Source organism: Antrostomus carolinensis, unplaced genomic scaffold, assembly GCF_000700745.2.
Source record: "Antrostomus carolinensis isolate BGI_N321 unplaced genomic scaffold, ASM70074v2 scaffold21548, whole genome shotgun sequence".
Classification (NCBI taxonomy): domain Eukaryota; kingdom Metazoa; phylum Chordata; class Aves; order Caprimulgiformes; family Caprimulgidae; genus Antrostomus; species Antrostomus carolinensis.
The window spans coordinates 34200-55321 of record NW_010333933.1 but is presented as its reverse complement, the minus strand read 5'-3'; the positions used below and the strand labels follow the sequence as shown (position 1 = coordinate 55321).

At 37.3% G+C, this 21122-nt stretch overlaps 1 protein-coding gene across 4 annotated transcripts in view; it reads left to right on the top strand.

Moving 5' to 3' along the window:
* The first annotated feature begins 5534 nt into the window (after positions 1-5534).
* ZMYND11 (zinc finger MYND-type containing 11) overlaps positions 5535-21122 on the top strand; it is a 44974-nt gene continuing 29386 nt past the window's right edge. For 3 of the 4 annotated variants that reach the window (XM_029086511.1, XM_010174055.1, XM_010174054.1), the window contains exon 1: positions 5535-5690. In XM_029086511.1, coding sequence (XP_028942344.1) covers positions 5535-5690 — 156 coding nt within the window. The remainder of the gene's footprint in view (positions 5691-21122) is intronic. The other variant, XM_029086512.1, reaches the window with a different exon arrangement.

Here is a 21122-nt window from a genome sequence, read left to right as displayed (position 1 = left end):
AATTGATCAGACCAAGATTACAGTGTTTGCCACTAAAATTAGCATCTACCTACACTTGTCACAGTGTCATATTTTATAAAAGGCAGCTATTTTTTATATGTATTACTTTAGTCTTTTACAGAGATGCTTGCTGTAGCATTTTTTTCAGTGTTTTCCTTTTGATGAGTTCAGGTGGCTGAAAATGCAATTCCTTATGAGTCCAGAAAACTGGTTTTTGTTTTTTTTTTTCCCCAAACACTTGTGTCAACTTTCTACCTTAAGGAACCTTCCTTCCTTGGCCAGGCTGCACCCATGGAAAGCGTTTGCTGCATCTCAGTAGACCACAGCTGCCTTAAAGAGGACTCTTTGGGGGCAGAATTGGCTATTTATGTGAATTATTTTGTGGCCATATATATTAAGCTCTTCAGGACAGGGTTTGACTTCGTGTTGTGTCTTGCACAGCACCAAGCAAAAGAGTTGTGAGCTGTGTGACAGCTGTGAGCGAAAAGTTCACCATCTGATCCCCTGCAAGCGCCAGCTACTTCTGTATATATTTTGCTCCCATGGTGATTGCAGCTTTAGAGTCTGCTTCCTCCACACCCCTTTGATCAAAACAAACCTTTTTCTTGAGCTTTAAGGTGCGTTATGAAGCACATAGCTTTTGAATAGAAAGACATGGTGAAAACTGGCTAGTTTGAGAAAAATTTTTTGAGGCTTTGGATGTGAATTGCTCACATACTGACAGACTTTGGGGCTTCCATAATGTCTCCCGTATATTTGTCAGGCAAGTGGTTTAAAGGTGGATTAGGGTACTCCTGTGGTCCAGTTTTGTTTAGCAGAGGGAAGTGGCAAGATCCAGTTGTCACATAGTAGTGGCATGAGTTAAAGGAGCTTCTGCAGTTTGTTGCTGTGAAGAAGAGACTCTGGAAGGGCATGTGCCAGGTTTCCATGCATATCAGTCCTCCCTTATCATTGCAACGTGACTCAGGTGGGGTGTGCAGCGGATGGCTGTGTGGCTTCTGGGTGTTGTGAGGCCTGTGAGAGTCCTCACGTCCAGCTGTGCTGACCCCTTTGGCTTGTCCCTGTGGTGTCTGAGAGGTGGTCAAGGTTCTAGGATGGGTAACAGGAATAATGTATATAAACAGAAGAATATGATGATATTTTGTTGCTGCTAAATTTGAAAAGACCTGACTACTGTTTATCTACAGTGCCAAAGAGATTTAGAATTGTTGTTTCACATTTTTTTGATGGGTGTTTTGTGTACTAAATACAAATAAGCATGTGCACATACATACAATCTACAAATCTATTAATGATTATACTCTGCCGTTCTCCTCTAATTGTTTTCTTTTGCTGTCAGACAAGCATGCATATATGTTAGCTATGTGCACACATGCATTTACCTGATTCTGTTGGTAGTGTCTTGTTTCTGAAGATCAGCACGTTTACACACACATTTGATGGTGTGACAATGCTGAGGTTTGTGTAAGGGTGGTAATGAACAACCTACGTGCTAAAGATTCTTATCCTTTGCTTTCCAGCTGGTGGTGCCATAATTGAAAACACGCTTTAGTAGGCTCTTAGAAGGTGATTACAAAAACTGTAATTTTGCTAGATTTGCTAGATTCTTCTTTGCTAATGTCGAGGAGGTTTATGCTGCCATTTTATAAATGGAGAAGATACTGGCCTATAAATACTGTAACACTGAGCAGCAGTTCAGTTGCTTGTGTCCTGCAGACAGGCAGCCTCATTTGGTGAGATTTGGAATTTAACATGCAGATTATCAGACCAAACCTCCTCTTTTCATCAGACAGACTCTCATTTTATATAGTAGGGATTAGCACAGTTAAATTGTATTTTGAAATGGTTGTTTCAGCCCCCTATCTGATTAGGGCTGGTTTGCTGACTTAGGGGATTTTACTTTGTTTCCTTGCTTATTCTCACCCATTTGAAAGCATATTTACTTTACTTCTCGTGTCTGGCTATATAATAGCCATATAGGGATTGTATTACACTTCCCAATCTGTCCATATGGAGGACTGGGCAAAACCAGTATTGCCTCAACTGCCTGTCTCCAAGGTAAGGCTAATCAGCATCTGTTGAAAACAGCAATCGAGCATTGCTTTCTCTCTCTTACTTGTTTTTTAACTTCTTGGTGCCAGATGCTTCAGTACATACAGTGCCAGGAAAAGGCGCACTCCCTGGATTAGTGGTGTCACTTCTGTACAAAGACATTTCAATATTGTTTTTCCCCGATCCAGTAATGAGTCTGATGTGGTAGTTAGGACTCCAGACATCGTGCTTTCTGTCTCTAGGCTGGAGTTTAACTTATTTAGTGTTTCCAGCATCTTTCACATGTTACAATATTTTTTCACATATCATTATTAAAGAACTTTAACTATCTTTTCTGGTTCAAATCCTGTGCCTTAGTAGCTTCTTAGTTTAGCTGCTGTACTTCTGGCTGAAGGGAAACAAGATAGGATTTCATCCAGATCCTGCCAGTGTTGTTTTATAGTCTTTGTGAATATCTAGCCACGTACACTTCACAGGTTTTAATATAAGTAAAAATTCAGGGGGAAGAGGCACTTGTGGAAAAGTAGAGTAAAAACATTCTCTCTACATGTGTGTGCTTTCCTAGGAAAGCTGATAGCATTTTACCTTAAACATGGAAAACAGCCTTTGTGGATCTCCATTCTGCACAATCTGAACATTGACTAAAGTATTCTTCAAAAAGCCACTGGGGATTTATTATTCCTGATTTACAGCTGGAGAAAATGAGGAGATTGTTTAGTTGATGGCAATACTTTCACTCTGGTTGAGAGAAACGGGAGATTCTGAGCCTTGTGCTCCTTTTCACTAGTGCACACCCCGCCACAGTCGAAATAGGCAGATTAAAGCTCTTAGCTGATTACAGTTGGCTTAAGGCTTTTTGGTTTGTATTATATAGCTGTTCTGTTCAGAGATGTGAGTGAGAAATAATCACAAAATGTGTAGCTTGCATTTAGGAGTTTTGTTAGACTATGTTTCTGCAACTATGGATGATGCAATGCAAAATACAGGTTTTCTTCAGCAAGATGCACTGAAGGGTATGGCACTGGGTTAATTCTTGATTTCTGTTCTCAGACCATAGCATCCTACTGTATAACTGTAGGGAAGACACTTCCTTGCTCAGTGCCCGATTTGCTCTATCAGTAAAATGGAAAGAATGATAGTTAGTACCTAAGCTGTGTATTTTCAGACCTACTAAAGACTTGAAAAAATTGCAGAAGATATGCACGCTGTGGCTCTGATGGGGAGGTTGTTAGTACAGCATTAAAATGGAAATTTACTGAAAAAACAATAAAGTTAGCAAATGTTGACAAAGATAATTTGCACTTTAAAAAGCTGGTTGTGTTTGCATAAATGTGGGTATATGTGCGCACACATGAAATACATGTAACACGAGTATATAAACAAATGAGTTGTGTTCCCAATTCCTGGCAATTTTAAAGTGTCAGCACTTTATGCCTCAGCATACTAATGCTGTTCACTGGCGCTCTGTTTGAAAGGGAAGTAATAGATTTGAGCCTCTGCCTAAGCCCTCCTTGGAATCTGGAGAACTTGGAAAACTCAGTTGTACTGGTTTATATGACTTCAGTAGGTTTTCATGTTGAGTTTTGGTTTCTGCAGAAGCAGGGAGAAATCAGGTTGGGCAGATGAACATCCACCCAGTGTGATACAGAACCGAACTGGTGGGCCTATCTTCTGAATCGTTACTTGGCCCTCAGTCCTTTTTGCTAGCCAGCATAATATTCAAATATATTAGCTTGGATCACAGTCTTGGACAGAATTTTGTTCTTTCTCTGTTAATCTCATTTATTACTTAACTTCTTACGCAGCAGTAGCATGCAAAAACCATCCAGAGTTGGACCATGTTGTGGTGGACATTGTAAAATATAGTAAATGGCAGCATCTGCCTCTAAGAGTTTTTACCCTGAAAAACCCCCAGGATCCTGCAAACATGCTGCATTTGTGTAAATGCTGCTGATAACAGGCAGAAATTTATAATTGTCCTGTGTTGCTGTGATTATTGTCTTAATTTACTACACAAATCTAAACTTCTACTCAATCAGAAAGTTACTAGATGATTATATGCATTTAGTTTCCTTTAGGGAAAACAAAAAATACTAGATTAAGGTAAACCAGTTCTCAGCAAAAGCTTGAGAGAGAATGCAGGATTGGAAAAGATCTTTACGCATCCAAAGCAATAATAATTTTGAAAGTCATATGTCTTCAAAGAGAAGTGTTGATTGGGGGGTTGATTCATCCCTTATTGTAAGTTTATAGCTTCTAAGGCATTCAGAGTTCCTGTCAACTATGTTATTAAAAATATCTGAACTGATATAACTTCTTTTTTTTAATGTAATGCTATTGCTTTAAAATTTTTCTGAAGTTTGCTCCTAATAAAAAATAATTATATTTTTGGTGACAGTGTTTATGATGACAGTCACAAAAGGATCATAGATGCTAGAATTCATTATTAAGCATGAAACAGAGCATACTGTAGCTGACAGCTTTGTCTTAAAACAGGCAAATTATAGATTTCTCTCCTAGGAGACAGGTAAAGATAGAGGACCTGAAGAAACCAAACAAAGGGAGACAAATTCAGTTAGCCTGTAACTGTAAGAGAGCTACAACTAGAAAAATAAGTCCACAAAACAATTGGTTCCAAGTCAATTAACTTATCTGTTGATTGCATGCGATTGCAGCTCTCTTCACTTCTCCGAGTGCAGTGACTCATGGATATGTTCTTGGAATTCTGCTAAAAAATTCTGAAGTGTAATGATCTTAAAGCAGGGAGGTCATCTTTGTTTGAGGGAAGATCGTATTATGTTGTTTACTCCAAGTTAATATTTGGTGTTGGTCTAGAAGTAAATTATACTGGGTAAAGGCCAACATTATACAACTGGATCTCATATATATATACACAATTTAGGCTATATATGTTTTGTTCTCACCAGTGCAGTTCATGGCAATGTGATCATTGTGGTTATCTCAAGAAAAAGAGAAGAAACATTTAATACTATAGCTCTAGCTGTTGGGGTTTGATTTATGATGCAAAAATGTCACCTTTTTTATAATTTATTGTACTCACAAGCATCACATAGATTCATTGGCACATCTCTCAACTCATTCTATAGTATGTATGCTATAGGAAGTATTACAGAAATGCAAGTTTCAGTTAATTTATGGAAGTCTCTTTAGGGGCATAAATGCATGTGGAAGTTTAGCAGACAAGTCCAAGCAATGTGCGTGTTAGTTTTGGGGTCTGATTTTTATTTTTTTTTTAAGATTACTGTGCTACTACTTATCTAAGTGTGTATGTAATAACTTCAAGGGGGATAAAAGGTGATTTGGAGTAAAGGAGGAAGTTGTATAAATTTTGAGGCTTTAAAAACAACATAAAACTTAGACTGTGTATTATTTCAAATCAGTTGAAAAAGAGAATTTTTTTCTGATGCTTTTTATGGTTTAACACTATCACTTAAATACTTATGTGTTTTGTTTGCAGGTATATGTCTCGAGTCCATGGTATGCATCCAAAAGAAACCACACGTCAGCTGAGTTTAGCAGTCAAGGATGGTCTTATTGTTGAAACCCTGACGGTGGGGTGTAAAGGGTCAAAAGCTGGTATTGAACAAGAAGGATATTGGTTGCCAGGAGATGAGATTGTGAGTATAAAATCTTTGTGAAAATAAATCACAGTTTCTGGTATCTTAGCATGAAACTTGTTTTAATTTCTATTTGAAGTATTGGTATGATGGTGTTTGTGAACAGGGAAGTATTGCACTCTTAAACTTTTTTTAACCTTTTCTATTCCATAGAAGCTCTTTCTTCATGAATTCTGAGTTTTCTTCTATGAAACACTGGCAAAGTCCTTTGCTCAGTCATCCCTCACTTTTATGTAGTATTCTCTTCTACAGCTGTACAAGAAGACAATAAATATGATTGGTATTACTTGAAATCCTCAGACGTCCTCAAATCCCCAAGACGGTATATTTTTTTAAAAAGACAACAAGAATTTTTGATTAATCTTGCTTTAATCTGAATCTGAGGAAGGAATAACTCTTCCCTTTCAAAAGTGCAACAAGAAGTTATACATTTATATACAAACACACAAGAAAAGAAGTGTTTTACAGGTACTTGTGAATACCAGGGCACTCAGGAAGGATTTTCTTAGCAAATTAGTTACCAGGCATTCAGGCAGTGTTCTACTGGATGTTTAGAATAAATACTTAAAACAGGTTGAAAGTTACATGAAGGGAAGAATAGCATGTTTTCTCTATCCCTCCATAGCTGCGATGGAATGCACTCACAAAGTTAACTAAAAGTAGTCCCATAGACCAGGAAAAAGCTTGCATAATTGCTTTGCTTTATTCAGAAGCCTGGTCTCTGTGTTTACAAGACCACATTTTTGTAATTTAAAAAAAAAAAAAAAAAAGAATTTGGCAAAGCTTTAAAATACTTGAAGTAGGAACTGTTGCTTTCAAATATAAATTGAATTAAATACTGGTAAAATGGACAACATTGTCTCATACATAGATAATAATTTAAATTTTGAGGAAAAACAGAAAAGGTCTACAGGAAAATAAATTCTAAATGAGTGTTCTGAAATACTCATTGCTTTATTGCAGCCATCAGTAAGATCCTGAAAATTAAACAACAGACTATTTTTTTGTTTTAAAGTGAGAGAAGCAGAAAGTGGAAGCAATCAGTATGCATAATAGAAAACATTATGGTTAAAATTATCCCAGTTACACTAATTTGAAGTATTTAAATAAATATTTAATGTACATTATGTCACTGTTAAGATTCTTATTCTAATTTTATTAGAAACCCTCAAGGGAGACTTTAAAGGTTATGTAGCTTTGGTTTTGCTGTTCTCCCTGGGAGTGAACATTTCAGAATTCCAACTTAGCTCTTTTTGGTATTTCTTATGTCAGTTTTATCTGTTCAGAGGTGATGTTAACATGAAGTCTGAGATCTGTAGTTATCTCAAGTATTCAGTATGTTTGTTTCCTCTGTTGCTAAGAGAAAAAGAATCAAAATGCCTCACAATAGCCATTTCTGAAATGGACATTCAAAAAATGTTCCTGCTACTTCTTAGCAACATTTGGCTAACAAAGCTTGTAAGATATGTATGTAAATTGCCAGTGAGTCATTAGATTTACGTAATTATTTTATCTCAGAATGAAAAGAGTTGCCTTTGACTTGACTGAAGATTCTGCTTAAGTCACATTATGAATAGTCCTTTGGTTAGAAGTATTGACTGTATTTTCAGCATGACTGCTAATCACTGATGCATTGTGCTGAATCCATATGTCTGATGGCCATCTCAGTTGTTCAGAACACCAGTGTGCACTTGACTTAACAGTTTTGTGCAAAAATAGGAATCAGCTTCTGATCCAGGCCATGCTTCAACAGTACCCAACCTCCAACTCCTTGATCCTAATACTGAATCAAAATGCTGCAGACACATGAAGCAAAACACACTGACTTGGTATAAAGTCATTCTCTTTGTTCTTTTATTCAAAAAATTTTAATGAGTAACAAAGTGTCATTGTCATCACTTGACATCAGATCAAGTATTTTCCATTCCCCAACAATTGGTGCAAAACCATGAAGTTTGGTATGTTCTCTACATTGGACGCACTGGATAGTTTTACAGATGCTTTGTCTGCAGTTGATCAAGATGAAGTTTGTAGTGCTTTGTAATTCAGTACTGCTCAGATCTGGTACTAATGACTGTTGAACGATGAGCTCAAGTTATGTTTCAGTGAGGACAAACACACAGGAGTCTTTTGTAGGAGATAGAACTCTATGAACCTGGACTATTAATGTTGGAACAGGGATGTCAGACTCATCAAACTTTAGCACTTGCAGAGAGACCCTTCACCCAATTGTCAAACTTGGTTTGATGGTACTACAGGGGCTTGGAAAGCCTGGAGTGTGAAAGAGAAAGACTTGAGAGCTGATCCACCACCTATTGGCATCAATACAAAAATGCCCTTGGATTTTAGCTCGTTTTCTGGTACCACAGTGGAAGTCAGTAAGGACCAGCTGTTTCAGGGAATCAGCAAAGGGACACATTCCTGTTGTCCCTCCCTCCATTTTTTAGTTGAGTATTTGCCTCATATTTATTGGCATTATTATCACAAAATCATAGGGGTTGGAAGGGACCTCTGGAGATCATCTAGTCCAACCCCCCAAGGCAGGTTCACCTCAAGCAAGTTGCACAGGACTGCATCCAGGCGGGTTTTGAATGTCTCCAGAGATGGAGACTCCACAACCTCTCTGGGCAGCCTGTTCCAGTGCTCTGTCACCCTCACAGAAGTTGAATTATTATTAAATAATATTAATTATTGAAGATTATTGAAGTTTTAGATCTAAATCTTAGCATTTTAAATCCATATTCAAGTAAAGAAATGACTGTCCTAGACAGTGAATGAGTGAACTGCTGAGCAATGAACTGCTGAGCACCTGTGTCTGTCACTTATACAGGTGTCTGACTAGAGGCTGCAATGAGGCCTGAAAGTACTGGTTTTAATGATGACTGTGGTCTGATTGCTAAATGGTAACAATAATTAAAAGCACACAGATTATGAAAATGCAGCTCTATTTGGAAAAGGTTCATTAGATAATCTGTGGTGCTTTCTTATGTGTTTCCAAACATTTTCCCTATCCAGTAGGTTGACATAATGACAAATCTATGCAGTAAGGACATGATCTCTAATAGTGTCGCTTTTAGCCTTCAGAGGAATGTGTTAAAAAAAGCTACTTTGCTATCATTGTTCTATCAGTATGTTAACACTGTGGTAAAAAAGTGAAGCAAAATCTCATATACTTAGAGATATCGGAGGAAAGAACAAGCTGAGGTGCAAAGTCAAAACAGTTTGAAAGCATCAGGAGGAGGCCCTTCCAAAAGGGACAACTCATGTGAAAATGAATGTTCTGAAAAACTGGAAAAAAGAAGGATCACATTTAAAATAGTATAAAATTGGTCTCTTTTTCTCTCAGATATATGTGGGAGAAATATTTTCATAGAAGTTACTAAATTTAAAAGATGGAGTCAGTTGCCAAATGTATTATATTCCAACTGATATTTAAGAGTTGGTATCTCTACAAGAACTTTGCTGCAAATATTATACCTCCGGGGTTTGTGCAGGTACTCATTTTGTTTGTTCATTTGCCATCTATACAGATGTTTTGCAGATTTTCAAAATGTGTTCTCATCTTACAGGCTTTCTCATCTTGCAGATGATTAATGCATTTGACACAAAATAAATGAGAGAAGACATTATTTTCCATTGTTATCCAGGATTTTAGTTAGGAATTTTGCATTTTCACTGTTGATGCCATTATTATGCAATTCAACAAAATCTCTGCAGCTTCTTGCCTTACAAGGGAAATGTCAGTCCTGAAATCTGGTAATGGAAGCTTACTTTTACTTTCTGAAAGCTTTATTTCTGTTTCTCACAGAACCTGTGGAATTTGGAAGTGTTATTTATTATCAATATAAAAGAAATTATCTCCTTACTCTTTGGGTTTAGGAAGAAATTTGCAAATCAGTGTTGTTAACTATGTTTTCAATGCAGTGGATAAAATAGAAGGGAAATGTATTTCTTGAAGAAAAGAATAATAGATCTCTATACCTATTAATTTATTTTTTCAGTTAAGCCATGATTTTAATGTACTTTTGTCTATGTAAAATAGTGGTCAGTCTAATCTTAATGAAAGTAATCAAATTAAAGCACCAATGTCATGTAGCTTTATGGGGGTTTAGATACAGTTCTTAGAGTTAGTTTGTCTTACTCATTTACATATTTTGTGATTTTTCTACAGACAGTGTGCACGGAGCTATTTTGAGCATTTAATGTGCTAATTCTTCTCCTCATGATTAAAGTCATAAAACTGCACTGATCCAGAGAGAGGCATTATGAATGTATAATTTCAATTTACGTGTGTTCATAAAGCCAAACAATATTGTGCTTTTCTAAAATGGAGGTGTGTTAGTAACTTGGGTTCATTGTTTGTATCTGAATGCAACATATCTCATAGCCCTGCTGTGGTTTAAAGTTGGTTCATAGCAGCCAAATTCTCTAATGAGATATGAAGAGTGAGGCTTCACACTTAGTTAAGGCACTTGAAGCTATTTCTTCACTGACAAAACACATACAAAGTGATTATGTTACTCTTTTACAGAGTTATATTTTCTGATCATTTAAATAATTGCTTATAGAAAGAGCCAACTCTTCTGGCTAGTTAAGTCTGACCTTGGGGTTTAGTTACAGTCATTTTCCTGTGCCCTATGAATTTGGTCCTCTCCATATCTAAATTACTACCTCTCCAATTTTTCCCTCTACAGATTTTTCAGTTTTGTGGAGAGCATGTTATTTGGAGGGGCAGTTTGCTTGCTGTCCTGTTTTCAGAAAACATTAGAAGTACAATGTGCTTTTTCCCAAAACACCCACATAGTCATAATTTGCTAACTCATACTGGGGAATTTCTGATATTTTATATCTAGAAACTACTGGTGCTTGCTCAAAGTGACTCCAGATACTTTCACGTCTCAAGTCTGCGTAAATAATCCATCTCTTCACTCTGCTTTTCCATAGTTTTAACCTTTGTTGTAACCACTGCCAGCACTGTGAGTTTTGAAGGTGATTTTGTTAGCCCTAGTGCACTTAGGCACACACTCAGTGATTATTATGATTTAATGTATTGCAGTTTCAGTTTTGCTAGGATCAATCTATAAGAAAGGAGTATTTTGGCTGTTATGTTTGTGTTAATCTAAATTGCTTTAGATTGAGCATAGGCTGGGTTTCTTACACACCATGCTTAATTGCTCTTGTAAATATATTGGTTTCTCCATGCTAGGTCAGCATTGGTAGCCAGAAGCTGTTTTTTGAACTGGCTATGTCATCTTGAGTCTCTGTAAATATAAAGATAATTGTAAAAAGCTTAAGAATGGTCAGTGTCAGATTTTGAATCTTTTCTGTACATAAAATACACTTTAAATTAAAAAAAAATACCCAAACCCCAAACTAAAACCAACCTACATAGCTATCAGTTATTGCTAGCAATCTAGGGGCTTCTAACTAGGCTGAGGAATGGTTTTAATGTGCATCCCATTCATTTCAATTAGAAGCAGAAGGATAATATGAAACAGCAGTAGTGACAGCCAGTGCCTTCATCGTGAAAGCTCTTGCGACTAGAAAGCACAGAGAGGAAGAACATGTCACACAAAATGAAGAAAAATTTCCTTCAGTGTTTAAAAAATTCTCCATTTGTCTTATCCATCCATTTTGCCTTTAATCTGAAGTCCTGTGTGAATTCACTGATCCAAAGCCAAATGTAGCCCAAACCATGATAGTTACTATTTCTCATATATTGTTAAAAACTGGGGATTTTCCAGGCTGGAATATTCCAGATGGATTCCTAATTATTGTAAAAATACTAGTGTTCTTTACATTTGTGATTCACTGATACAAAGAGTTAATGAACGTTCCTGTGGGAGAAAAAAGTTCAGACTTGCTTCTATCTCTTCTTCCACACCTCAGGGAAAGTATGATATTCTGAGGGTCTGGCCACATAACAGTCTGGTCACATGAGAGCACTCAAGGGAAATGAGGTTCTGTAACTCTTTGAATCTTTCTTTGCTTTCTATCTTTCCATCCTCTAAGGTCCCACCATTCAGAGCTTATCTTGCCAAGAGACTTCCATTATATCAATCTACTGTGTGCTAAAAGCAAATGATTTTTCTTGAAAACTATTTTCACAAAGTGTACTAGTGTAAAATCCTGCTTATTAATGAACCAGAAATTAATGTCCATTGGTGTAATATCCTGCTGTGGATTTGTGAAGTTCAGAAAAGCAAAGAGTTTCAAATCGCCAAGTCAAAGCATAGACTATTTTGTCCTTGAGAAATTAGAATTCTGAACTCTCACCTCATAGAGAGATACAGCATCTTTAATCCTTGCTGTACTAAAGCCAAGACCCTCCTTTGTCTTTGCATTAAGGCTATTAGCATGCAGCTCATGAGAATAGCCTCACTGCTATTCTGTTGGCTCTTCCTGTCTTCATATGGGTTAAGAGTCATGAACATTTCTCTGCATTCCTTTTCCAATCTTGTTTTTCTCTTCCCATCCATCTATTCAGGAGTATTTCTTCTCTCTCCTCTGCTCATCCTTATTTTTCATCCACTAAGAAATCAGCTGTTTGGAGGATCGTCATATTACCAAGATGACAGTAGTAGAGTCCATCTTATTGCATGCCTAAGAGATGATGCTTTTAAGCTGGTAAAACAACATCATCAGCATTTTCACTTGCCTCTCCTAGCTTCACCAGCTTGACTTTTGAAAATTCAGTCAATGTAATTTGAGACTTTCACTCACTGTTGTGGAGTTGAGATACTGATGATGATGTTCACAGATTTCACAAAATGTTTTTTCTGATTGAAAGGTTGTCTTGAAGAATGATAATTTACTTATTGGTTTGAAGTAAACTAGTCAAACTAGTCTGTATAAAGCTTCCATTGTGGGACTTAAATTATGCTAATGGACTAGATGACTGATCAGTCCATCTTGAGTTTGTTCTGAAAATATACATTCCAGGTTTTTTCCACCTCTTTTGTACCAAGCCTGACCTAGTAGCGTTGTTTTTATTAACTTTGTGAGCTGAAAATGCTCTGCATCTCTGGCAACTGTTTTGATTCTCTTATTATTATGTCATGCTGGTCACTGAATGAAACGTCATTAAAGCTGGTGGGCTTACTAACATTCATGCTTCATTCAAAATATATGCAGCCCTCACACCTTTATATCACTGTCAACTGAAACAATACCAGTCACACCTACAGCACAGGGAACGTGGACAAGAAGTTGGAGACTTAAGCAAAGCATGTAGGAGGTTCTGCTGTTGGTTCAGATAAAATGTTTCTGTGTATGCAGAAACATCAACTTAGAAAAACACTACAGAATTCCATGGAGAAGATAAGGCCAGAAAAGCAATTTTTAAGAAAGAAAAGGAGAGGAAGACCCATTTTTTCCACAGTTCTTCTTGGAAGGAGACTTGAAACTACAAGCAAAGAGACGTTTTCTTTGTGGTCTGGATTCATCCTCTTTCTAGGGGAAAAAAAGCTTCACATACATAAAGTGGAAATAAAAGGCATTGCACCCAATAAATACTTCACTCCGTCACTGATTTATCTCCCTAATGAAAATAGCCTACAAACCTTCTCTTGGCTCAACCTGAGTAAAAAATGGTGACATTAATAGCAGAAGCAAATCCAGTTTCTGCGGAGTAAGTTGAAAGTTCCTATTAACCTTGAACTCACTTGGAACATGAAGAAAGAAAAAAAAATAATTTGAAACTGTTTTCTATTTCTAATATCCTGGAGGAGAATGCTTGTATTGTCTCACCTCAAATAATGTAAACTGCTGCTACCCGAACATGATCTTCTCGAGAGGGAAACTCAGATTTATTCATTGCTTCAAGAATACAACTCATAGGCTGAGAAGATAAGCGTGACAGGGGGTTTAGCAGTCATTTTGGCCGCTGGCATGCTACTGCACTTCTTGAAAATCTTCACTATCTTTAGCTCTGGGAGCTAGAGTCTGGCTCCATACTTTGGAACCTATCACCCTGAATTGTCCAGAGCGTAACTACAAGTTAGGAGAGGGAATAAAAGTCCACCTATCCTGGCAGGCATCCAGAGAAGACTTTGATGGTTTCTGCAAGAAACAGAAAACTTCTAACACAAACTGGCAGTAAATTAATTAGTCAAATGTAGGCTTGCAGATTGCACTCAATGAAGGGAAGCCAAAAGTGGTCTGAGAGGTTGTGGAATTCATTGCAGAACCTGAGTCTTGCATCAGTGCATCAGAAGAGGAAGCAGTTCAGTGAAGAAAATGGAAATGGATTATCTCAAGCCTATAGATATGTCTGGTTTTAATATGCACTCCAGAGAAGGATATTTTGGTCTGTCTCCCGTCTGATGGTTTTGAGTTGGTTCTTTTTAGAATAAAACTGTTTGCTAAAATGAGAGGAATTTAAAATGATGTAAAAAACCAAACCAGTTAATTGCCAAGATTATGAAAAACTTAGCCGTAAAAATAAATAAAATACTTGAAATTAATCAAGATGCTTAAGTAGTTACGAGGACATATGAACTCATAATTGCTTTGGATTTCTTTGTGATAAAATACGAGTAATGAATACCTACAAAGTGTCCTATAGAGTCAGTTTATGGAAATCCATTTTCAAGATGAAACCCAGGTCATCAAAGGAAAGGATCTATAAAGGCAAAAGATTTTCAATGGGCAGATTATCCTGGTGTAAAAGCACGCATCAGTGTAGCTACCTGCTGTGGTAGTTTTCTAGAAAAGTAAAGAGACGATAAAGTGAAACAATTTTCATAAAGGAATTCTACCTGCTGAAGTCTTTGTGGCTTTGAAGGAGAGATAGATGCTTGTTTATTTGCTGAGCACTTTTGATGAGGAAAAGCAGCAGGAAAAAAAAGTAGATGCAAAACAGGAGAAAAATGTATCTAGTAAGTACATATATACAAGGAAAATACTAGAGAGAAAATAAGCTTATTTTGATGCTGAATTTACTCTAATGCATTACTCTAACATTAAATGTAAACCATGGGATGATCTAAGAAACTTTATCATTGTAAAGTAATCATCCTGATCAGGTGTGGATCCTGTACAGCAGTGATAAAAGGGAAATACTTTATTAAACAGCTGTCTCACCATTTACCTGCTGCAAAGGTGGAGAAGTCCTCTGAGCCATCGAGGGATTAATCATGCCTTCCTCAGTTCAGAGCCTAACCTATCGTTCTGATGAAAAGATAAAAGCAGATTCAGTGGGCTACTGAAAGCAAGTTTACAGGAGGATTCGTGCTTACTAAGGAGTAGACGGAGCCAGTGATGTTGTGGCATGAAGAGAAGGCTGACCCAAAGGGCAGGAGGAGGACTGCCCTCACAGCAGGCTAGGACCTCTGGCGAAAAACATACACAGCATCCCCACTGCGTTTGAAAAAATACTGTGAATGTTGTTCCCTGACACATGATGTTTCTTTGACCCAGGTAGTATTTAATGCATGCTACTGTCTGAGTGAAAACCAATACATCTGCCAGAGATCCATGATAAACTGAAGATTTCTTACTAGCTACTGTACCCAATGAGATCTACCCTGTTTAAAACAAAAGAGAACAGTGTGCGCGTACAAAGTGCACGTGGTAGTCTTCCTCTGAAAAAAGAAGAGTAAGGCTCTAATCTGTCCAGCTCTACAGAAAAACAGCCACATTCTGTAAAACTCCTCTTATTACAGAGCAGTTACCTGGAAGTTCAAGAGTATTGCAGAAGCAGTGGATAGATGGGCAAGGGAGACATTTCAAAGCTGAGCACGGTTTAACTTTTCCACAGTTCTTAATCTTACAGTGGCTCTTATCTGAGCCTGATTGACTGCCTTTTGTGTGGGGCACAGATTCTAATATTTACCCTTTGAGAAAAGTATTAGTGAACAGACAAATAATTTAAGTGTGCAGTAGCTGTTCACAGCAAATGTATGTGTAGTGGTTTCACTTGGCTAGCACTTGGCTAGCAGCTAAACACAGCCACTTGCTCGCTCCCCCCTCCTCCCCAGGGGATAGGAGAATAAATAAGAAGCATTTCCTTCAGGTTTTGTACTGGAGGACAGGAGTGCACATAAGTAGTGCATCCTCACGGTGGTTCATTATATTCGTGAATCATAAAGACTGCAAAATACATGCCCAAGTTTTAACAATTATCTATAGTAAAGCTCATGTCTAATGAAAGCTTTACTGGGAAAAGATGCTGCCTGAAAAAGGCAGAAAGGAACTGATTGATTAAGAATGAAGAATGTGTTTGGGAAGAAATAGATGCTGTTTTGTTTAATGTGAATGGGGCATAGGTTCCTGTGGCATACTGAGACCTCTTATGGAGAGGACTGAGGTACCAGAGAAGAGTGATGATATGGTAGATAACACCCATGCTAGAATGCAATACCACCACTAGTTATTTATAATAAAGGCATTTCATTTACAGCAGAAAGTTTGAAATATGAAAGATTAAGTACAGAAGATAGGAATTACTTCCCAACAGCAGATGATGATGGATTCAGGTTGAAAATCCTAAAGCAAAATTAAAGATGTGAAAAAAGTTCTGCATAGTTCTTGTGGGAGGCATTTATTTCAGTGCATCTGTCTACTTGATATGCACCAGTAGTCAACTTTGTTGGGTTCCAGTGAAGAGTTACTGAAAGACAACAAAGAAACCTTAACTTCAGAATCCAAGATTTTAAAAGCTTCTCTCTTAGCTGAAGGTGGGAAAAGTGAAAGAACTTTGATGTTAAAGCTGATGGAGGTGGGGAGAAGAGAAAGAAATGTTCCTTATGGCTGTTCCTGAATCCTAAAATACCAGAATCCAGAACATGTACTTAGAAATGATATCTTCAAATTGGGCATGGCCTATCTCATTAGATGTCAAAGAAATGGGAATCTGAGAAATGGTAGGAACTCATTCATTGAGATACTTTTCAATTTTCTGAAGGATTATGAAGTAGTCAGGAAAATATTGCACTAAAGTTTTGGGTTGGTGATTTGAAAATGTCTTCAAATATATGTAGCATGTAGATACTGCTATTTTTAAATAGCTTATATTTTGTAAACAACTTATTTCTGCTGGCATGGATCTTTTTGACATTCTAGATTCTACCACTGTGACAGACCAAAAGTGTTGTTAGGATAGGAAGTGGGTGAAATCTACTGTAATTCTGCCAATACTCTTCCTTTAGACTAAATGTGAAAAACATTAGGATCTTTATCCACTAGACAGCTGGAGCAGTAGAGACTGTTGAAGGACAGACACTGACCATGAGTTTGCGCACAGGTGGGTCTGAATGAAAATACAGTGATCTGGAAGGAGCTGTATGTGCATGAGTGTGGGTGAGAGATACAGAGAAATACCACAACAGCACATAGGTAAGCAGGAAAGAAACTCTGGAGAAACACTTGAAACAGAACACCTGGAAAAAAACAAAGTCCAAAAAAGCGTGCTATGGGACAAGTGCCACACAGGAAATGCTGGGAACCATGAGCTCCATGGAAAATGCTTTCCTACATTTGCGTCATACTGAATTTAGGACAACAGAACTGTATGTATGTTATTCATAAATAAACATGATTGTGTCAAAGAGATAACTGACTTATAATTGTTTTTCCCATCTATGTGACCCCCCCCTTTTTTTTTTAGCTTACTGGTTGGGTCCAAAGGATAACCATAATTTGGATGGTTTGGGAAATCTAGTTCAACAGTATGAAACCAGCAAATCCCTGTAAAGGGGAGTTCCATGAATAGAGTTTTGCCTTTTTTCCCCCTTCCTTTTCCTCTCTCCACCTAATAGTAGAGTGACATAATACCGAGTATCTGGGCTACCATTAAGGGACTTGGAGAAAACAGATTAACAGGTAAGAAATGAGCTATGTTAATGGAATATGCATTATAAAAGGCAAAGTGGTCCTTTTAGAATAAGTCTAAGAAAGGAGGTTAGATTTTTTTCGTGTGCTATACCTACATATAATTTATAGGAAAATAAAAATTTACTAATTGTTTTTAAATTTTTTTTTATAATAATTATGGGCTTGCTAAAGTATGGAAGTGACCTAATAGTTACAATTGTGACCTCTAAGGTATTATTAATTTTACTGTCAGTATGTGTTTCACATTGCCTACTTAATGGTATGCTAATTGTACAGCAGGATGTCACATTCTCCAACATACAAATTCCCTATTTCAATTACAGCTAAGTAAATCTCCATTACTAATGAGTAAGCATTTCTTTTCTACATACATTTGCATTATAATAGACATTTTCCTTATGCACTAAAATTATTCTTTCCTTGACAACAACTATATATTTTATTCTACAATAAAGGCTATGGCATGATGATTCATTCCTTTCTGTTGGGTTTATCTGTATTTAAATTGTCAAATGTTCTGGATAGCCTGACATTTTCTGTCCCATGTTATTTTTCTGTACTTCCAGAATAAATTTATGTATTTGCTTTAAGACAACCTACTTAAGACAAATCACAAACAAGTAAGAAGTGTCGGTCATAAATTAAGCCATATTTTCAAAATTGTTGCATTGTTTCATTCACGTTGCTGAGAAATGTAAACTATTTATGTCAGTGCAAAGTGACCTTTATGATATAATATTTGACTGATTTGAATATAAAGACCAAGTGACCACAAGTGACCCATATCCCTGCAAGATCCCACTCTGCTTAACAGAGCATAGCTCTTTGGCTATTAAATACAATCCCCCAAACAGACATTTGCTTGCCTTGCTGATGCGTGGATCTACAAATGCAATGGGCAGCTGAGTAAAACGAAGGGGGAAAGCCTCCTGTTGCATCGGAGCTACGCAGCCTTGCTGCCAAATCTGCTCCCTCTCGGGGCTTGTGGCCAGTCACTGGGTGCCGCTGAACTGCTGAACTTGGGCAGCTGGGTGCTGCCGGCAGAGGATTCCCTTCGTCTGCCAGTGTGGTGACCCATCAGGAAATTAGGGTATTGGCAAATGGGGTCCCTGTGTCGGGGATCCTTCCTTCATTCTGCATGGCCCTGGGAAAATGTACCACCTTTTATACACAAACAAGCACTGGGAGTTTTATTGATAAAGTGATAGCTTAATCTTTGATAATACGCAGCAAAGAATTTGTTGCTTTGATTTCGGTGGGGGCACTGCCTACACAGTAAATTATGTTACAGGGATCTTTTTTAAATGCCCGAAGAGTGTTTATGTATCAAAGAGAGTGCGTTAATTAACAATCATTAATATTCTTGATGATTTTTAAGCTGGCCTGGTGGTGGGTGTGTATATGGGGAAGAAGATGGGTGTTGGGTTCTTTTAATGGTATTAGTACATGGGATATTTTAGAGAAACAAAATGTGGTGCAAGCATGAGGTAGCATTCCAGAAATGCAGGAGGAAATGTATGCAACCAGATGTTAGAAGTAACAGATTGATTTCCTGATCACTGTGCATGAATTCTTTCTAGCCTTGTGTATATCCTGATAATCGGATGGCTTACAGTATAGATACAAAGTTTGTTTTGTTTTTATTTTGAAAGGCCTACGGTATGCAGCCTTTTTCCCAGACAGCAGCAAAAAACAAGGTGAACAATTTTTGCACTATGTGGTTTTGAATTCTGTCATATTTTCTATTACGTTTCTGTCTTCCATTAGGATAGCTTAGTTTACTATATTAACCACCACCATCATCCATATCACTTCCAATTCTGAGTTTAGTCTGCATTATGTATGTATGTAGTTGGATGATTTTTTCTCTCTCCCGGGGGCTGGAAGTGGTTACTCACATGTTACAGATCAAGATGTTCCAGTGGCTGCCCTTTAATCAGCCCTTTTCGGAGTGGCGGGGGACACCTGGTGGTGTGTTCTGTCAGCGCAGACTTCACCGTGTTTGCAGCTGGTGGAGATATTGACCTGTCCCCCCCCGAGCACTGACAGGCAGAGTTTGAGCCATTTAAATGAATCTGATCTCCTGCATGAAAAAGAAAAAAAAACAAAAACAAAAACAAAAAGTCTTGGGAGCACATTGTCCTCCCATTCAAACTTCTGTAAACCAAGAGAAGCAATAACATTTCATTGCTGTTGGAGCAAAATTAATGCCTCTGACCTTGCTCTTGAGGTCAGTAGTGTAGCTGTTCACAAGGGCTATGTACCTTTTTTTATTTTCTTTATTAACTTTTCAAATATGTTGCATAAATTAATGTTTTGTATATAATTATGCACTAAATATACTGCATTAAACTAAAAATCTTTTCTGTGAAAAACCTAAGTGATTGTATTTAGAAATATTGATGTTTTCAAAACTTTAGAATGTGAATACTGAAGGAAGCTTCTTTTGGTGTTTTATTTAAATGATTTCTGGCTTGAGTGTATGATTTTTCTTGCCAGCAAGTATATTTCCTTATGTTTGTGAAATTCCACATCTCTTTGCCAGCATATTTCCTGACAGTGGAATATCTGGGATATACCAGTAAGTAACTGGTATGAATAAAAATTAAGAATCTTAGAATCCCAAATCTGTGGTGAAATTCCTCAGTAGCCAGGACCTATGGGGGTCTTCTCAGTTTGATTTTTATCTGGATAGATCTTTAATCAAAACTGATTCTTTTACTTGCTTAATTGGCCCTTTACTACTATATATGATTTATTTTATTTATAGTTTCATAAAGAAGATTACAGTTAATATGATAGAAATATAAAGCATTACTTTATCCTGATTTTTCTCAGACTACAGGCACATGAAGTATATCAACAATGCAGTATCTTTAGTTGTTTTTAAAATATTGTAAAGAAAGTACTACCAAAGTACGCTGCCACTGGACTTTGTGGAAGGGGAAGGATTTGGTGAAACAAGAATATGTTCTTTATAGCCAAATTTGGTGGTATTACTATGCCATTCTGAGATATACAGAATTAGCAAGTAAAATGAAATTATGCGAAACAGTAGAAGAGTCAAGTTACACTGTTAATCTGAACAACAAAGGAGGGCAAAGTTCTGAATTCAAAAATCATTGGTTAAGGGTTGCTTGGGGTTTTTTCCCCCTAAACTCACTGTCCCTGCAGTCCAGCATTCATGGTGTAGAAACTTCAGTGTAGACAGTCTGACTTGAGACTATCCCTAAATCTCTTCTATTCATGGGGGGCTCTGGTCAGATGAATTATGTACACAATACGGCTGCTCTTCAGCATAAGGGATTGGAAGTGCCACTTGTGTGTGGCACTTCTTGCGCTGCTCCGCTGGAGGAGACCACTCACACAAGGACTTAAGTGACTGTAGTTCCCAGGCACGGGAAAATGAGAATCAGACAAATGCCAGTTCTGGCAGTTGGTGGGAATTGCTAACTCCACCTTTACAACATGATGTTAAAAATAGCTTGATCAAATTTTTATCAAGATAATTTATTGAAGAATAGGAGTAATTTTTTCAGAGATCTGAACCCATTAAAAAGTGACATTTGACATGAAAAGGCATTGGGAGTTTAATCT